General features: G+C 41.5%; 1 protein-coding gene across 23 annotated transcripts in view; it reads left to right on the top strand.

The window, feature by feature from the left end:
- Positions 1-19,044, top strand: part of LOC112234653 (E3 ubiquitin-protein ligase MYCBP2-like) — a 326,118-nt gene that overhangs the window by 82,151 nt on the left and 224,923 nt on the right. For 18 of the 23 annotated variants that reach the window (XM_042314658.1, XM_042314737.1, XM_024402891.2 and 15 more), the window contains exons 12-17: positions 4,966-5,170; positions 5,366-5,530; positions 5,879-6,037; positions 6,212-6,416; positions 10,724-10,869; positions 18,605-18,715. In XM_042314658.1, the coding sequence (XP_042170592.1) occupies positions 4,966-5,170; positions 5,366-5,530; positions 5,879-6,037; positions 6,212-6,416; positions 10,724-10,869; positions 18,605-18,715 (991 nt within the window). The remainder of the gene's footprint in view (positions 1-4,965; positions 5,171-5,365; positions 5,531-5,878; positions 6,038-6,211; positions 6,417-10,723; positions 10,870-18,604; positions 18,716-19,044) is intronic. The other 5 variants (XM_042314668.1, XM_042314744.1, XM_042314728.1 and 2 more) reach the window with 2 other exon arrangements.

The following is a 19,044-nucleotide window of genomic DNA, read 5'->3' as shown; positions in this document are numbered from 1 at the left end:
AAATTGAGATGGTTTGGAATGAGTCGGAGCGCAGAGTGAGGGAAAAGCAGCCAACAAGTGCTCAGCATATGTGGGAGCTGCTTCAAGACTGTTGGAAGAGCATTCCAGGGGAAACTGGTTGAGAGAATGCCAAGAGTGTGCAAAGCTGTCAAGGCAAAGGGTGGCTACTTTGAGGATTCTAAAATATATTTTGATTTGCTTAACACTTTGTTGCTTACTACATGATTCCATACGTGTTATTTCATAGTTTTTATGTTTTCACTATTATTATAGAATGTAGAAAATAGTCAAAATAAGAAAAGCCCTTGAATGAATAGGTGTATCCAAACTTTTGACTGGTACTGTATTTGGAGTATTCATCAAAATAAGATGAATCCAGGTTGATTTAGTTGGATTGTTATGATTCTGCCGTGTAGGCTTAGTAAATACAGGTTTAGCTCAGAGCAAATACCTTTCAACGTGTCTGACACTGGTGTCCTCCAATATTAAAATCAACCAAAATGAATAGTTCATATTTGCCATACTTAACACACTGCTTTCTTCCAAACTGCTTGCGCGCGTCAAAGAACTGCTACATTGCCAGGCACTGCTGCATTGCCCCGCCTCTCCCATATCCTCAATAGATTTTAGAAGCATATACCCATGTGGGTGACAGCAATCTAGCTAGCTAAATGTCCATGAATGTTTCATTTGTTTTGACCTGCATGTCCTGATCATGTTTGTTGTGGATGGACAAAATCAACATGCGGACGCACACGTGTGCCTGGATTAGTCAGCATGTTAGATAGCAATTAAGATAAATTGTTAAGAGAACATGAGGGAGGGGGAAACACTCCTACTAGTGTCAGCTGTTTATTATGACAAAGGCCCACATTAAGAACAACTTGCTTAGGGACAGAGGCAGCAAGAGATACAGAACCACTTAAATTTCCCTTGGTAAATATCACAACACCCCCACCTCTGACAATTCTGTCCGATCTGTAAACATTATAACCAGACAGACACATCAGAGTCCAGCACATAATTATTCAACCAAGTCTTAGAAATTACCAGAATGTCAACTTTGGATTAAGACGCCAGAATTTCCATGAACAAATCGAAGACCACATCTGCGGGATTTTAGGTCAGATGGAGTCTCTAATACAACATTACTATGATCAATAGTTAAACCCTTATTTGAAAATACCTTGGGATTGATTTGAATTGATATAGTTACAATATTGTCAAGAACTGAACCATTGGGCCTATGCCACAAGCGAGGACGTGGGTTAAAACAGAGTTATCTGTTGCTTGCTTGCAGTATGTTGACAATGCTGATTTTACATTTACAGTTGGGATTACTTGAGTGGAATTTGGAGTGTTAATAAGTCCATTTCTGAGCGCAGAGCAGAGTCCAGGCACCAAGATGATTTGGATGGACCCCATCCGCTCTGTAGAGCACCTTCTGTTTTCTAAAGTTATCCACAAAAGTAACTCCAGCAGAGTTACAGTAGACTCGTTGCCAGTCGTGTTGTACGGACAACCTACTGAATCTTTCCATGCCACGATTCAGTGATCGCATTGGGCCTTAAATAATTGGATGCTTGTTGGAGTCTTTCAGTTTCAATATAGTTCTTAAAAATCCAGTTTTCAGACGTTCCGAGCTAGCTATCCTAATGTCATTAGATCCCACATGTACTATGACTGCGACAGCTCCCGTGTTCTGGCGTAAAAACGGTAGGAAGCAGCCTTGTAATGTCCTGTACCCGAGCCCCAGGATAGCACAATGTATTTTTCTGGGCAACCGAGTGGTTTCTCAGCATAGAGCTGCCGATTTATAACGGCTGGTGAGATTGCAGGTTGTCTGGCAGTTTTTGCACCTTGAACCTAGCACAAAACCCATTGTGGCTTACGGAGGGGCCGGTGCGTCAGACACCCTCAAGGTCTGGTGATCTGAGGCAGAATAGGGGACGATAGCGCTGGAACCTTCGAAGCCAGGAGAGCTAATATTCTCGGGAACTGGATTTGAGTCGGGCTTCCCAACACCAAAGTTCCCAACTCGACATAGGTTGCTTCCCTCCATTTGGCCTATGGCAGGTGACATGCTTCCCTGGTTGGGCAGCTGGAATGGTGACAGTATCAGGGGAGTGGGAGACTTCTTCGGGAAGGGGTCCCTGGAAGGCGTTGGTGTTGATACTCTCAGCACGGCGTCCAGCCTGTGGTGTAGAGATGGTAGGCAGGCGTGGCTTTCCCCAGTAGATTGTGCAAGTTCTTAATCTGTTTGCTAAGAGTAGCCACTTCTCTATAGTCCTCAGGGAGTGAACAGTTGTTGCATTGGAACTCTGATGTGTCAACATTGTCCCGGAAGAGAGCTTAGTAGATACACCTCCTGCAACGCACAAAGTGCATAATATTTCCTCTGTACGGCGAAGCCTCCTTGAGTAGAGACACGGCAACATAATCATTGTCGCAGAGATGATTTATAGGCAGAGTAAAAAAATAAGAGACAATAACTGATGTATTTTTCCAGACCTACAGTGCCTTCAAAGTTTTCTGACCACTTGACTTTTTCCACATTTTGTTACCTTACAGCCTTATTCTAAAATGGATTAAATAAACTATTTTCCTCATCAATCCACACACAATACCCCATAATGACAACGCGAAAACAGGTTTTTAAACATTTTTGCAAATGTATTAAAAGTAAAAAACAGATACTTTATTTGCATAGTATTCAGACCCTTTGCTATGAGACTTGAAATTGAGCTCAGGTGCATCTTGTTTTCATTGATAATCCTTGAAATGTTTCTACAACTTGTGGTAAATTCGATTTATTGGACATGATTTGGAAAGGCACACACCTGTCTATATAAGGCCCTACAGTTGACCATGCATGTCAGTGCAAAAGCCAAGCCATGAGGTCGAAGGAATTGTCCGTAGAGCTCCGAGACAAGATTGTGCCACTTCTATGCTTAAATAACTGGGAGTCATTGGTTATTCCATCCATCTAGCAGAGCTATCTATCCACTGCTGCGTTGCCCTACTGCTGTCTGTGCCACCCATTCCTCCCAGATAAACAAAGCAGGTCCTGCAGGAGGGAAAACACTGACCAACCACCAGCACTGGGAAATCCTATAATTCCCAAACAACGAAATATACTGTAGTATGGACCTATCTGGATGCCTAAGTGACAGATGGAAATACAACAATGTTTGTGGGATAGTTTATTTGGATCCCCAATCCCCATTTAGCTGGAAGCTGCTCTTCCTGGGGTCTGCAAAAAACAAACATTAGGCCTAGATAGTAATACTTATAGGAAGGTATATGTTTATGTGAGCTTGTTTGTAATTATAACTGCTTGTGTGTTTACCTTCTCTAAATGCCAGGGATCAAGTTAGTTTTGACTAAGTGTGTGTCTTTGCCTCTGTGTATGTATGTGTGTCATAGTGTAGGCCCTGTGAGATAGTGTAGCAGAGCTAGCTAGCCAGGCCCTAGTCTAGCCTGCTGTATCACTGAGAAGGCCGTAATCGCCACTGCTGGCTTTTATCTGCAGATTACCCCCTCTGTTCCAGCCAGGGGAGCCAATGTAAAAATAGGAGCAGTTGACCTGTGACTTAACACACAAACACACACACGTTACAGAGGGTCAAAGATCATACCCCCAAACATGCTAACCGCTCCTGTTATTGATAGTGAGAGGTAAGCATGTCTTGGGGGTAGGATTTTTGACCCTCTAACTTTCTCACTCATCATTGTTCACGATTCATTCCGGATTATCTATAATCACGTCTTCTGCATCCAATTTGCTGTCATGTGTTCGTGTTTAGAGTTTGTTATAACCAATTTATTGATGTGTTTATGATATGCTGTAGCTCATCCCCAATTGTGCCCTATTTCAAAGGGATTTGTTTTGCTGGTGGAGGTTGCGTAATGTAATTATGTGCACGAGCGCAAAACACCACATCTGTCATTTTTATATGGCAGGAGAGTAACAATTTCAGCCAGACTAATGTACTGTTTTTTGTCAAACTCCATGGTCCTCTGATAATATTAGTCCGTTGCGAATTGACATCCCTGTATTTTGGGATAAATGTCTTGAGTTTGACAGGTGTTGCTCGTGGTTTGCACAAGAAAACAATAACTGATTTGATAAATTGAACTAAGTGCTGCGCATAAGCTATATATGATTGGACTATCAATATCATAGGGAATGCTTTTGTTTATGCGTTTTGTGCGTATGAATTGTGTATTGCCAAATGTATCAGTCAAAAATATTGAGCCTATTTAATGCAACCCTTACTGTTAATTGATCGCAAAGCAGCATGCAACTGCCTAAACGTTTGGAAATGACAATTTAACTTTGTCATCCATAGCCTTAAAATGCAATTGCACTGTTTAGCTCACAACTGAAGGATGGGGAGCAGTTAGGACGTACTGCGGATTGCTAAAATATCCTAATGATTATGATCACACTTCCTCAATTGTAATACTATTTTGACACTATAGAAAGATGGTTTGGTATGGTTTTAGTTATCAGTGTTATCAGTGTGTTCCTATCACCTGGACATACTTCACGCCTAGAATAAAAACATCCAGGCGTCCGTCATAACTGACAATTGGGGGGGTAAAAAAAATCCTCTGGAATAACCGGCATTCTGGAGTAAAATTACATAACCAGTGTTCTCTAGTAATACTAGTCCTGTGCGTATAGGTCTTTGGTGACATGCATGCAATTCATACATGTGTCACGTAAAGAGAGCAAGGGTTGACGGAATAGGGAAGGTTTTTCTTAAACAAATTAGGGATTTCGGTAACGGTACTTTTCAATCAGAAGTGGCAATGACTATGTCCAGAATTGTAGTTTTTATACTAGCTAGGACATTTTGGGCTAATAATTGATATGTCATTAGAAAAAGTTTTTTTTTTTGTGACAGTTCCTATTAAAATATTTTCTCTCTCCCCTTTCCTCTCCCTCTCACCCCTCAGGTCTACTACACAGGGAAGTACCAGAGCCTGGGCATCAAGCAGGGTGGTCCGTTGGCAGGTAAATGGGTGGAACTGCCCATCACCAAGTCACCTAAGATCGTCCAGTTCTCGGTGGGTCACGACGGCTCACACGCCCTGCTGGTGGCAGAGGATGGCAGCGTGTTCTTTACTGGCTCCGCGAGCAAGGGAGAAGATGGAGAGTCCAGTAAGTATGGATGTGAACACACCTACACAGACAAGAACACGAGTAAATTACAGCACACACACCAATACGTCATGATATAAGATTATTCAACGGGAAAGGGAAGGGAAAAGGCACTGTATTCAGAATAATCTCCAACCAACTTTGTGCGCCTCTTGCATAGATATGATTCTCAAATGTTTTGTTTCTACTCTTCAGCCAAGAGCCGGCGCCAGCCGAAGCCCTACAAGCCCAAGAAGATGATGAAGCTGGAGACCAAGACGGCGGTGAACACGGCTTGCAACAACGGCAGCAGCAGCATCGTCACCAAGGATGGAGAGCTATACATGTTCGGCAAGGACGCTATTTACAGCGACAGCACCTGTGAGTGGGATAGAGACAAGGGAAAGGGTACATTTGGGTTGTGTTGGCTAGTGCAAATGTTAATTTGTGTTAGTGATGCTGATGAACTTGAGTGGGACAGAGAGAGTACTCCATCTGGGTAGTGATCATTCGTGCAAATGTTCACGTCTGAAATATTACAACATGGCTATCAAATTAAGCTTTTGAAAAGCCATGTTGGTTTGATAAGGGTCTTTTATAGCCTGGAAATTCTGACCGATTTCAGCTCAGTTTAGTGAAATGTACTGTGATTCAGTCAGGATCAGGCTAGGTCTTTAACAGTCACTATACAGTATCAATGTTTTCTCCTTTCTCTTGTGCCCCCTTCAGGCCAGGTGTCAGACCTGAAGGGTCACATTGTAACCCAGGTAGCCATGGGGAAGGCCCACACCTGTGTCTTGACTAAGAGTGGAGAGGTCTGGACGTTTGGGGTCAACAACAAGGGCCAGTGTGGCCGAGAAACAGGGGCCATGAACCAGGCGGGGAAAGGTAACATGCATGACGGACACACACATGAGCATGCACGAGCACAGAAATTACCACACAACACAAACAAACTTTAATATACCATATGCACACCAAACACCACTTTCTTTGCATGTATTTATTGTGTATTTTGCGTTCATCACCCATTCATGTGAACATCTTCTCTAACCCCTGTAGCATTTGGCGTGGAAAGCATGGCGACGGCCATGGATGAGGACCTGGAGGATGAGCTGGAGGAGAAGGAGGAGAAGAGCATGATGTGCCAGCCGGGCATGCACAAGTGGAAGCTGGATCAGTGCATGGTGTGCACCGTGTGTGGAGACTGCACTGGCTATGGAGCCAGCTGTGTCAGCAGCGGACGGCCCGACAGAGTACCCGGAGGGTAAGGAAACTTGACGAAGAGGCAGACACACACCCACCATTCACGAGTTGGTTTATCTTTGTTAAGAGAAAGTACATTTATGGTTGGGTCTATAGGCGTTAGGTAGCCTAGCAGTTAAGAGTGTTGGGCCAGTAACTGAAAGGTTGCTGGTTGGAATCCCCGAGCAGACTAGGTAAAATATTCTGTCCATGTGCCCTTGAGCAAGTAACTTAACCCGAATTGTTCTTGTAAATCGCTCTGGATATGACCATCTGCTAAATGACTAAAATGTCAAATGTATGTTTTCATGATTAGGGTTTTTTGGAACGTCTATTTGCTAGTGCCTTGTGCTCTGTCTTTACAAATCAGTAAGCTGTAGACCACACTATTTACCAAGAGTTTTTATCTATATTTTTCGTAGCTGTCTATTTACCACCACAAACCGATGCTGGCACTAAGACGGCACTCAACGAGCTGTATAGGGCCATAAGCAAACAGGAAAATGCTGATTGAGGTGGCGCACCTAGTGGCCGGGAACTTAAATGCAGGGAAACTTAAATCCATTTCTACCAGCATGTTAGTTCAACCGGAGGATAAAAAAACTCTAGACCACCCTTCTCCACACACAGAGACGCGTACATAGCTCTTTGATTTGGCAAATCTTTGGCAAATCTGACCATAACTCTATCCTCCTGATTCCTGCTTGCAAGCAAAAACTAAAGCAGGAAGTACCGGTGACTCGGTCAATACGGAAGTGGTAAGATGACGCAGATGCTAAGCTACAGGACTGTTTTGCTAGCACAGACTGAAATATGTTACAGGAGTCTTCAAATGGCAATGAGGAGTACACCACATCAGTCACTGCCTTCATCAATAAGTGCATCGATGACATCATCCCCACAGTGACCGTATGTACATTTCCCGACCAGAAGCCATGAATCACAGACAACATCCGCACTGAGCTAAAGGCTAGAGCTGCCACTTTCAAGGAGCAGGTTTCTAACTCGGAAGTTTATAAGAAATCCCGCTATGCCCTCCGATGAACCATCAAACAGACAACTTGTCAATACAGGACTAAGATTAAATCGTACTACAACGGCTCCTACACTCGATGCAAACTATTACGGACTACAAAGGGAAGCACAGCCGCGAGCTGCCCAGTGACACCAGTCTACCAGACGAGCTACTTTGAGGCAAGCAACACTGAAGCATGCATGAGAGCACCAGCTGTTCCGACCGACTGTGTGATCTCGCTCTCCATAGCCGATGTGAGAAAGACCTATAAACAGGTCAACATTCACAATTCGGAAGTTTACATACACTTTATAAATCTAGAATTGGCTTCCTATTTCGCAACAAAGCATCCTTCACTCATGCTGCCAAACATACCCTTGTAAAACTGACCATCCTACCAGTCCTCGACTTTGGCGATGTCATTTACAAAATAGCCTCCAATACCCTACTCAACAAATTGGATGCAGTCTATCACAGTGCAATCCGTTTTATCACCAAAGCCCCATATACTACCCACCATTGCGACCTGTACGCTCTCGTTGGCTGGCCCTCGCTTCATACTCGTCGCCAAACCCACTGGCTCCATGTCATCTACAAGACCCTGCTAGGTAAAGTCCCCCTTATCTCAGCTCGCTGGTCACCATAGCATCTCCCACCTGTAGCACACGCTCCAGCAGGTATATCTCTCTAGTCACCCCCAAAACCAATTCTTTCTTTGGCCGCCTCTCCTTCCAGTTCTCTGCTGCCAATGACTGGAACGAACTACAAAAATCTCTGAAACTGGAAACACTTATCTCCCTCACTAGCTTTAAGCACCAACTGTCAGAGCAGCTCACAGATTACTGCACCTGTACATAGCCCACCTATAATTTAGCCCAAACAACTACCTCTTTCCCAACTGTATTTAATTTTAATTTATTTATTTATTTTGCTCCTTTGCACCCCATTATTTTTATTTCTACTTTGCACATTCTTCCATTGCAAAACTACCATTCCAGTGTTTTACTTGCTATATTGTATTTACTTTGCCACCATGGCCTTTTTTGCCTTTACCTCCCTTCTCACCTCATTTGCTCACATTGTATATAGACTTGTTTATACTGTATTATTGACTGTATGTTTGTTTTACTCCATGTGTAACTCTGTGTCGTTGTATCTGTCGAACTGCTTTGCTTTATCTTGGCCAGGTCGCAATTGTAAATGAGAACTTGTTCTCAACTTGCCTACCTGGTTAAATAAAGGTAAAATAAAATAAATAAAATAAAACTTTGGTTGGAGTCATTTAAAACTCGTTTTTCAACCACTCCACAAATTTCTTGTTAAAACCTCTTAGGGCAAGGTGAGACGTCTGCGTCTCACCTAGCCAACAGGAAATGGACATGCGCAACGCCAAATGCTAATCGTACTCGATAAAACTCAAACTTCCATTAAAACACACACGCAGGGTACTCAATTAAAGCTACACTCGTTGTGAATCTAGCCAACATGTCAGATTTTTAAAATGCTTTTCGGTGAAAGCATGAGAAGCTATTATCTGATAGCATGTACCCCCCCCGCAATACCAGAAAAAGACGTAAACAAAATAATTAGCGTAGCCGGCGCTACACAAAACGCAGAAATAAAATATAAAACATTCATTACCTTTGACGAGCTTCTTTGTTGGCACTCCAATATGTCCCATAAACATCACAATTGGGTCTTTTTTTCGATTAAATCCGTCCATGTATACCCAAAATGTCCATTTATATAGCCCGTCTGATCCAGGAAAAAAACAGCTTTTCAAAACGCAACGTCATTTTTTAAAATTAAAAAAGTTGCCGATAAACTTTGACAAAACACTTCAAACTACTTTTGTAACCCAACTTTAGGTATTTGTAAACGTTAATAATCGATCAAATTGATCACGGGGCGATCTGTATTCAATAGCAGCTACTCTTGAAATCATGGTCCAAATTCTCTCTTCCAGAAACTTCCTGTGTGTACTGGATGACAGGAAGTGCCTATTTCTCATTTCACCAAGGATTAACTTCAACCCAATTGCCAGTACTGGCGACATCGTGTGAAAGCTGTAGGAACTGTAAACTGGCCGCTATGTATTTTCCCTTGCTATAGACAATACAGAGACTGGCGGATGGATACTTTTTTTTTGTGAACAGGTTTTTCTTGGGATTTTGCCTGCTATTCACGTTCTGTTATAGTCACAGACATGATTTAACCCGTTTTAGAAACTTCAGAGTGTTTTCTATCCACACATACTAATCATATGCATATACTATATTCCTGGCATGAGTAGCAGGACGTTGAAATTTTGCGCGATTTTTAACAAAATATTGAAAAAATGCAGGAGAGCCTTAAGTTAACAAGCTATAGTTTTGGCAAGTCGGACATCTACTTTGCCTGACACAAGTAACTTCTCCAACAATTGTTTACAGACAGATTATTTCACTTATAATTCACTGTATCACAATTCCAGTGTGTCAAAGTTTACATACACTAAGTTGACTGTGCCTTTTAAACAGCTTAGAAAATTCCAGAAAATTATGTCATGGCTTTAGAAGCTTCTGATAGGCTGATTGACATCATTTGAGTCAATTGGAGGTGTACCTGTGGATGTATTTCAAGGCCTACCTTCAAACTCAGTGCCTCTTTACTTGACATCATGGGAAAATCAAAAGAAATCAGCCAAGGTCTACAAAAAAAAGTGTAGACCTCCACAAGTTTGGTTTGTCTTTGGGAGCAATTTCCAAATGCCTGAAGGTTCCACGTTCCTCTGTACAAACAATAGTACGCAAGTATAAACACCATTGGACCACGCAGCTGTCATACCGCTCAGGAAGGAGACACATTCTGTCTCCTAGAGATGAGCGTACTTTGGTGCGAAAAGTGCAAATTGATCCCAGAAGACGAAACAGGTACAAAAGTATCTAAATACCACAATAAAACAAGTCCTATATCGACATAACCCGAAATGCCACTCAGCAAGGAACTGCTCCAAAACTGCCATAAAAAAGTCAGACGACAGTTTGTAACTGTTCATGTGGACAAAGATTGTACTTTTTGGAGAAATGTCCTCTGGTCTGATGAAACAAAATAGAACTGTTTGGCAGTAATGACCAATTATGTTTGGAGGAAAAAGGGGGTAGGCTTGCAACCCGAGGAACACCATCCCAAACGTGATTTGAATGCTGATCAGATTAACTGATATTTGTTTTTGTGTGTCTTTTTGTATGCTTTGGTTTGTCTTGTCTGGTGGATGTCTGTTGTTTGTTTGTATTGATGTTTTATCTGTGTTTCTCTCTCTCTCTCCCACTCAGTATCTGTGGCTGTGGTTCTGGGGAGTCTGGCTGCTCAGCGTGTGGCTGCTGCAAAGCCTGCGCCAGGGAGCTTGATGGACAGGAGGTCAGACAGAGGGGCATCTTCGACGCTGTCAAGGAGATGATACCACTAGATCTACTACTAGGTACAACACACAATAACAGTTGTTCAATATATCTGCATGCTCATGTTTGTTGTACTCATTCTCAAACAGTCACAACCTTTTTCACACTGTATATAGTTTCTTCAGAAAGTATTCACACCCCTGGACTTATTCCATATTTTGTTGTGGTTCTGCCTGAATTCAAAATGTATGACACTTTTTTCTCACCCTTCTACAGACAATAATACCCCATAATGACAAAGTTCATTTTTTTTAACGACATTTTTGCAAATGTTTTGAAAATCTCATTTACATAAGTATTCATACCATGTCAATACATGTTTGTCACCTTTGGCAGCGATTACAGCTGTGAGTCTTTCTGTGTAAGTCTATAAGAGCTTTGCACTTCTGAATTGTACAATATTTGCCCGTAATTCTTTTCAAAATTCTTCAAGCTCTGTGAATTTGGTGGTTGATAGCCAACCATTTTCAAGTATTGCCATAGATTTTCAAGCAGATTTAAGTAAAAACAGGAACATGAACTTTTTTGGATAGCAACTCCAGTGTAGATTTAGCCATGTGTTTTAGGTTATTGACCTGCTGAAAGGTCAATTCTTCTCCCAGTGTCTGGTGTAAAGCAGACTGAACCAGGTTTGCCTCTATGATTTTGCTTGTGCTTAGTTCCATTCCGTTTATTTTTTATCCTTAAAACTCCCCGGTCCTTAATGATTACAAGCATACCCATAACATGAGGCAGCCACCACTATAATTGAAATGTGGAGATTGGTACTCAGTAATGTTTTCCATTGGATTTGCCCCAAACATACCACTTCTTATTCAGGACATTTTTTGCAGTATTACTTCAGTGCCTTGTTGAAAACAAGATGCATGTTTTTGAATATTTTTTATTCTGTATAGGCATCCTTTTCACTCTGTCAATTAGGTTAGTATTGTGGAGTAACCAACATGTTGTTGATCCTGTATCTTTGTAGTGACTGGGTGTGTTGACACATCATACAAAGCGTAATTAATAACTTCACCATGCTCAAAGGGATATTCACAGTCTGCTTTTATTTTTTTAATCCATCTACCATAGGGCACATAGGTGCCCTTTAAGTGGCATTTGGATAATCTCTCTGGTCTTTGTGGTTGAATCTGTTTTTGTATGTGTTGGGTACAGAAATTAGGTGGTAATTCAAAAATCACTTTAAAAAGTATTATTGCACACAGAGTGAGTCCTTGCAACTTCTTATGTGACTTAAGGACATTTTTACTCCTGAACTCATTTAGTCTTTTCATAACAAAGGGGTTGAATACTTATGAACTCAAGATATTTCAGATTTAAATGTTTAATTACGCTGAACAAAAAATATAAACGCAACAGCAATTATCCATACGCACAAAAAACTGATTTCTCTCAAAAAATCTCTTTTACATTTCTTCTTTGCCAAGATAATCCTTCCAATTGACAGGTTTGACATATCAAGAAACAGATTAAACAGCATGATCCTTACACAGGTGCACCTTGTGCTGTGGATAATAAAAGGCCACTCTAAAATGTGCGGTTTTGTCACACAACACAAAGCCACAGATGCATGTTTGGAATGCTCTGGATCGTGTACGACAGCGTGTTCCAGTTCCTGCTTCAATCGCACAGCCATTGAAGAGGAGTGGCACAAGATTCCAATGCCGCAGTCAACAGCCTGATCAATTTTGCAAAGGATATGTCGTGCTACATGAGGCAAATGGTGGTCACACCAGATACTGACTGGTTTTCTGATCCACGCTCCAGCCCTTTTCTTTTAAGCTGTCTGTGACCGACAGATGCGTATGATCATATTCCCAGTCATGTGAAATCTGTAGATTAGGGCCTAATGCATTTATTTAAATTTACTGTGAGTGCCTTAAATGAACTGTATCTCAGTAAAGCCTTTGAAAATGTTATAGGGTACTGTGTGTAGACCAGTTACAACAAATCAAAATTGAATCCAGTTTAAATTCAGGCTGTAACACAACAAAATTTGTAAAATGTCAAGGGGTGTGTGAATACTTACTGAAGGCACTCTGTCACGAGTTACAAGCCATTGCTGTTGTCCGCTTCTTTTCTTCTTCTATTTTGTCTGTCATTCCATGTCAGCATACTGCTTTACCATAGCTACGTGTCTCAGCCAATGTTTTCCCGAGACCAGGCGCAAGCCAAATAACAGCATAGAGGTAACTCATGTAACCACGGTTCTGTCTGCTATTTGCGGTTAGGACCAACAGAGCAATTTCAGTTTTCTTTCCAACAATAACATAAAAGAAATGAGGTCCTCCGTTTAATTTTTAAATCCCGATGTGGTCCTTGAGCCGCAATTACTGCCCTGCCCTAGACCAGCGATTCTCAACTGGTGGTTTGGGTCGCAGGAAGTTTTGAATAGGTTGCAGGTGTCTGAGTAAAAAATATGTATTTCCCAATCTGAATTTAACACTAGAACCGCCGTAGGCCAACGCCCTAAAAAAATATCAGCCCCAAAAAAATGCTACGTCCAGCGCCTTGCCTGACTTCCTAAATGTTTGTATTTTACACTTCTCATTTGTTAGAAATCACAAACAGAAAAAGGTTCAGAACCTTGTTTCACACCTATTCCTAACTTAACCCACCAAGACAATGTGCTGTAGGACATTGGTACCCAGCCAGGTGCTAATGCGCCTTTCTCTTCTCACTGAATGAATGACAAATTGTTGAATGGGCTGTAATTTGGCACCTTTAAAATCTAATTTAAATTAGGCCTAACTGAATGATAAGGAGGGTAAAGAGGTTGATTTAATTTAGATAGACTACAGTGTCATGAGTTTGTTATGCCTATTTATCAGCAGCAAACAATTTGACAGTGCTCCTTGGGGGTTGATACCATTCTCTTAAGTTTTACTTTGTAAAAAGAAACTGTTATGGAACTGTTTTATTAACTATAACTCTTACTAAGCTAATTTATTGTAAGGGCAACATAAACATGCTACTTGTTGCAGTAGTCCTTTAGAATAATGTTAAACATATATCCTTGACTCGATCCAGCGAAGCAAACGATGCCAGCCCACTGAGTGAATGAGAAATAGACCGAATGGGCGATAATTGTGCAAGTTACTTTACAATTGAATTTAAATGATTTCTAACTGAATGATGAGGGTGAAGAGGTAGATTTAATTTAGAACAGTAATAGTGTAATGATGAGTTTGTTTTGCCTATTTAATAATATGACCGAGCACCTTGCGGGTTGATATCGTTCTTGACTCTTTTATTTACTGTAGCTCCATTACTAATCCAATTAATTGTAAGGGAAATTAAAACATGCTGTGTTGTAGTAGGCCTTTAGGTTAATGCAAAACATATCCTTGACTCTATCCAAGTTGATGAGCGGGAAACAAACGATGCCAGTCAGCCTTCACAGCTGGCCCATCGAAACTACATCTAAACTATACCAAAAATAATGTCACACATAGTAAGAGTTAGCCTATAGACAAAATTAAATTGACAATCTGATCAGTGACAATATTAGGCCTATCAGTTGTCAAATTGTACATGAAGAAATGGGCACATCTTGTAATTTTACATGGAGAGGAGCATCACTTAATCATATCCTCCAGAGTCACATGCAGGTAAAACATTTTGATTTCTATATAGTATCAGAAAGAGCATGTTTGGCAGTTTCTGTTGTACTTACCTTTGTCAAATAACTCTCATAATTCAAGAGGTGAAGCTCTATTTCCAAATGTATACTTTTTCCTAGATATCCATGTTGTCCATGCATTCAGTACATGACCACTCGCACAGCAGCATTGTTATGGCTACTAAGCAATTAGTAATAGTAACATGATGAATGTAAAATTAAATGAATATGCAATTTATTTATGGAATTCATCCTTTACAATTGTTATTGTACTGGTGCTTTTGTTTAGGAATACAGAAAATAATTTCACATATTATCTTTTTAATTTCTACTTTGTCAAATGAGGCTGTAACTGGACTTGATTAATTACTATACATCTATTACTATAATTGAATCTACAAATAAGTTTGTTCAAATGGATTACACTGTCATGTTTTTATTGTAAGGGAAACTAAAATAGGCTGTAGGCCTATGTTTTTTCTAGGAATTTGTAGAATTATAAACATATCCTTATATATATGAGTCAAGGATATGTTTATAATTCTACAAATTTGGAAATATATATTATTTTTTTTCTCCTCACAAATATTTATTTATGCAACACACCTTTTACAATAGATTATGCACTATTTAGCAAGCATTGGTGCTTATGTTTGCACACCTTGTCGGTTGATAAGAGGATGCCCGGCAACATTCTCTAGCGTGTACTTGTAACCTGAAAGGCCTTTCAGTGTTAATCGACTAAGTGCAGATAAAAAGTTATTAAATAATTTGATCTCTGAATTATTTTTCTTCAGTATAGTTAAGGTGTCTGCGTTTGAGACAACCTGGTTCAATTTGGGTCCCGAGGCAAAACCAGTTGAGATTAACTACCGTAGACCATCCTCCTTAGCCAGATCCCAAATCTGCTGTTTAGCCCAGACATACACACAAACAGGTCTGGGATCAGGCCAGGGCGTCTCGTTCAAGTAATAGTAGAAGAAACACTGGGCTCTCAGCATAAAGCTGCTTTTGCATTAATATGATACACAGTTGATGTCGGAAGTTTACCTACACCTTAGCCAAATGCATTTAAACTCAGTTTTTCACAATTCCTGACATTTAATCCTAGTAAAAATTCCCTGTCTTAGGTCAGTTAGGATCATCACTTTATTTTAAGAATGTGAAATGTCAGAATAATAGTGGAGTGATTTATTTCAGCTTTTATTTCTTTCATCACATTCCCATTGGGTCAGAAGTTTACATATTCTCAATTAGTATTTGGTAGCATTGCCTTTAAATTGTTTAACTTTGGTCAAATGTTTCGGGTAGCCTTCCACAAGCTTCCCACAATAAGTTGGGTGAATTTTGGCCCATTCCTCCTGACAGAGCTAGTGTAACTGAGTCAGGTTTGTAGGCCTCCTTGTTCGCACACGCCTTTTCAGTTTTTCCCACACATTTTCTATACGATTGAGGTCAGGGCTTTGTGATGGCCACTCCAATACCTTGACTATGTTGTCCTTAAGCCATTTTGGTGGTATGCTTGGGGTCATTGTTCATTTTGAAGACCCATTTGCGACCAAGCTTTAACTTCCTGACTGATGTCTTGATGTTGCTTCAATATATCCACATCATTTTCCTACCTCATGATGCCATTTATTTTGTGAAGTGCACCAGTCCCTCCTGCAGCAAAGCACCCCCACAACATGATGCTGCCACCCCCATGCTTCACGGTTGGGATGGTGTTTTTCGGCTTGCAAGCCATCGTTATGTTTCCTCCAAACATAACGATGGTCATTATGGCAAACAGTTTCATCAGACCAGAGGACATTTCTCCAAAAAGTATGATCTTTGTCCACATGTGCAGTTGCAAACCGTATTCTGGCTTTTTTTGTGGCGGTTTTGGAGCAGTGGCTTCTTCCTTGCTGAGCGACCTTTCAGGTTATGTCGACATAGGACTTGTTTTACTGTGGATATAGATTATTTTGTACCTGTTTCCTCCAGCATCTACACAAGGTCCTTTGCTGTTGTTCTGGGATTGATTTGCACTTTTCCCACCAAAGTACGTTCATCTCTAGGAGACAGAATGCATCTCCTTCCTGAGCGGTATGACGGCTGGGTGGTCCCATGGTGTTTATACATGCTTGCTGTTGTTTGTACAGATGAACGTGGTACCTTCAGGCATTTGGAAATTGCTCCCAAGGATGAACCAGACTTGTTGAGGTCTACCATTTTATTTTTTGGCTGATTTCTTTTGATTTTCCCATGACGTCAAGGAAAGAGGCACTGTGTTTGAAGGTAGGTCTTGAAATACATCCACAGGTACACTTCCAATTGACTCAGCCTATCAGATGCTTCTGAAGCCATGACATAATTTTCTGGAATTTTCCAAGCTGTTTAAAGGCACAGTCAATTTAGTGTATGTAAACTTCTGACCCACTGGAATTGTGATTAAGTGAAATAATCTGTCTGTAGGCAGTTGTTGGATAATTACTTCTGTCGTGCACAAAGTAGATGTCCTAACTGACTTGCCAAAACTATAGTTTGTTAACAAGAAATTTGTGGAGTGGTTGAAAAACGAGTTTTAATGACTCCAACCTAAGTGTATGTAAACTTTAGACTTCAGCTAGCTAGTAGCACGTCTGTCATGTTTTTCTTCATCCATAGCTCAAGATCGATGCTGCCCCTTAGATCTAGGATAAGGGGGTGAAACTGTAGCCTTGGAATTCAAACTGAGTCTCGTTATATTGCACTATTATTTCACTTCACCAATCCAGTCTGGCATTGCCGTCATTTAATCAGTCAAATGTATTTACATTTTTATTTTTATTTTACCTTTATTTAACCAGGCAAGTCAGTTAAGAACAAATTCTTATTTTCAATGACGGCCTAGGTTAACTGCCTGTTCAGGGGCAGAACGACAGATTTGTACCTTGTCAGCTCGGGGGTTTGAACTCGCAACCTTCCGGTTACTAGTCACACGCTCTAACCACTAGGCTACCCTGCCGGCCCAATCAATCAAATGTATTTATGAAGCCCTTCTTACATCAGCTGATGTCACAAAGTGCTGTACAGAAACCCAGCCTAAAACACCAAACAGCAAGCATTGCAGGTGTAGAATAGTGGCTAGGAAAAACTGCCTGGAAAGGCCAGAACCCAAGAGGAAACCTAGAGAGGAACCAGGCTATGAGGGGTGGCCAGTCCTTTTCTGGCTGTGCCGGGTAGAGATTATAACAGAACAAGGCCAAGATGTTCAAATGTTCATAAATGACCAGCAGGGTCAAATAATAATTATCACAGTGGTTGTTGAGGGTGCAACAGGTCAGTACCTCAGGAGTAAATGTCAGTTGGCTTTTCATAGCCGATCATTGAGAGTATGTCTACTGCTCCTGCTGTCTCTAGAGAGTTGAAAACAGCAGGTCTGGGACAGGTAGCACGTCCGGTGAACAAGTCAGGGTTCCATTGCCGCAGGCAGAACAGTTGAAACTGGAGCAGCAGCACGGCCAGGTGGACTGGGGACAGCAAGGAGGCACCAGGTAGTCCCGAGGCACGGTCCTAGGGCTCAGTTCCTCCTCCGAGAGAGAAAGAAATAGAGAATTAGAGAGAGCATACTTACATTCTCGCAGGACACCGGATAAGACAGGAGAAATACTCCAGATATAACAGACTGACCCTAGCCCCCCGACACACAAACTACTACAGCATATATACTGGAGGCTGAGACAGGAAGGGTCGGGAGACACTGTGGCCCCTTCCAATGATACCCCCGGACATTTAATCAATTTGTACTCATCTGCAATGAGGGTTTTTGTATGAAATGTATTTGTAAGCGGATCACATCATCAGACCAACCAGCCCATAATTTCTGATAGGACTTTTTTTTGCCAGGCCAAGTGCCTCTATTGGAGGATGCCAGACTAAATTAGTAATGTTAAACAATTTAGCGTGATTTAGTTAGGATGTCGAGGCTAATGAAACAGTAAACTGACCTCATGTCAGTTTCAAGGCAATGGGTTTACATCATTCTATCCTATGTGAAGATGCATCGCTTCTCCATGTCGTCGTCTCCTCCCTCCATTCATCCACGTTGTGTGTTGTCTCTGTCTCTCCTCCACCTGGTTCTCTCTCCCGCGGGGCGGTGTGTGTTTCAGCTGTGCCTGTCCCCCCCCCCCCAGGAGTCAACATCGAAGAGCACATCCAGATCCGGCAGGAGGAGAAACGTCAGCGGATCAACCGCCGACATCGGCTGGAAGAGGGACGAGGTACGGGCAAGGAATCGATAGGGGATACGGTATAGGGTTGGGTTTGTGTTTGGGATGGAGAAAAGGCTGAAGCAGGGAAGAAATATTGGATGGAAAGGGATTGGGACAAAGGGGTAGGGAATAGGGGATAGGAGATAAGGGGATAGTGGAAGGTGTTTGTGTGATTGGGGAGGAGGAAAGCCAAAACATCAACTACTAGGAGGGAATCGTGACAAGGGGAGGGTGTGTGTGTTTGCTAGTGTAGGTTTGGTGGCTGGTGTGTGTGTTGATGGGTGCAGTAACCTGGGTGGGGCCATAAACAATACAGGCATGGAAAGACAGTGCTCTTA

This window comes from Oncorhynchus tshawytscha, linkage group LG03 (assembly GCF_018296145.1).
Source record: "Oncorhynchus tshawytscha isolate Ot180627B linkage group LG03, Otsh_v2.0, whole genome shotgun sequence".
Taxonomy (NCBI): Eukaryota; Metazoa; Chordata; class Actinopteri; order Salmoniformes; family Salmonidae; genus Oncorhynchus; species Oncorhynchus tshawytscha.
The sequence above is the reverse complement of the archived record's forward strand: the minus strand, read 5'-3'. Positions and strand labels throughout refer to the sequence as shown.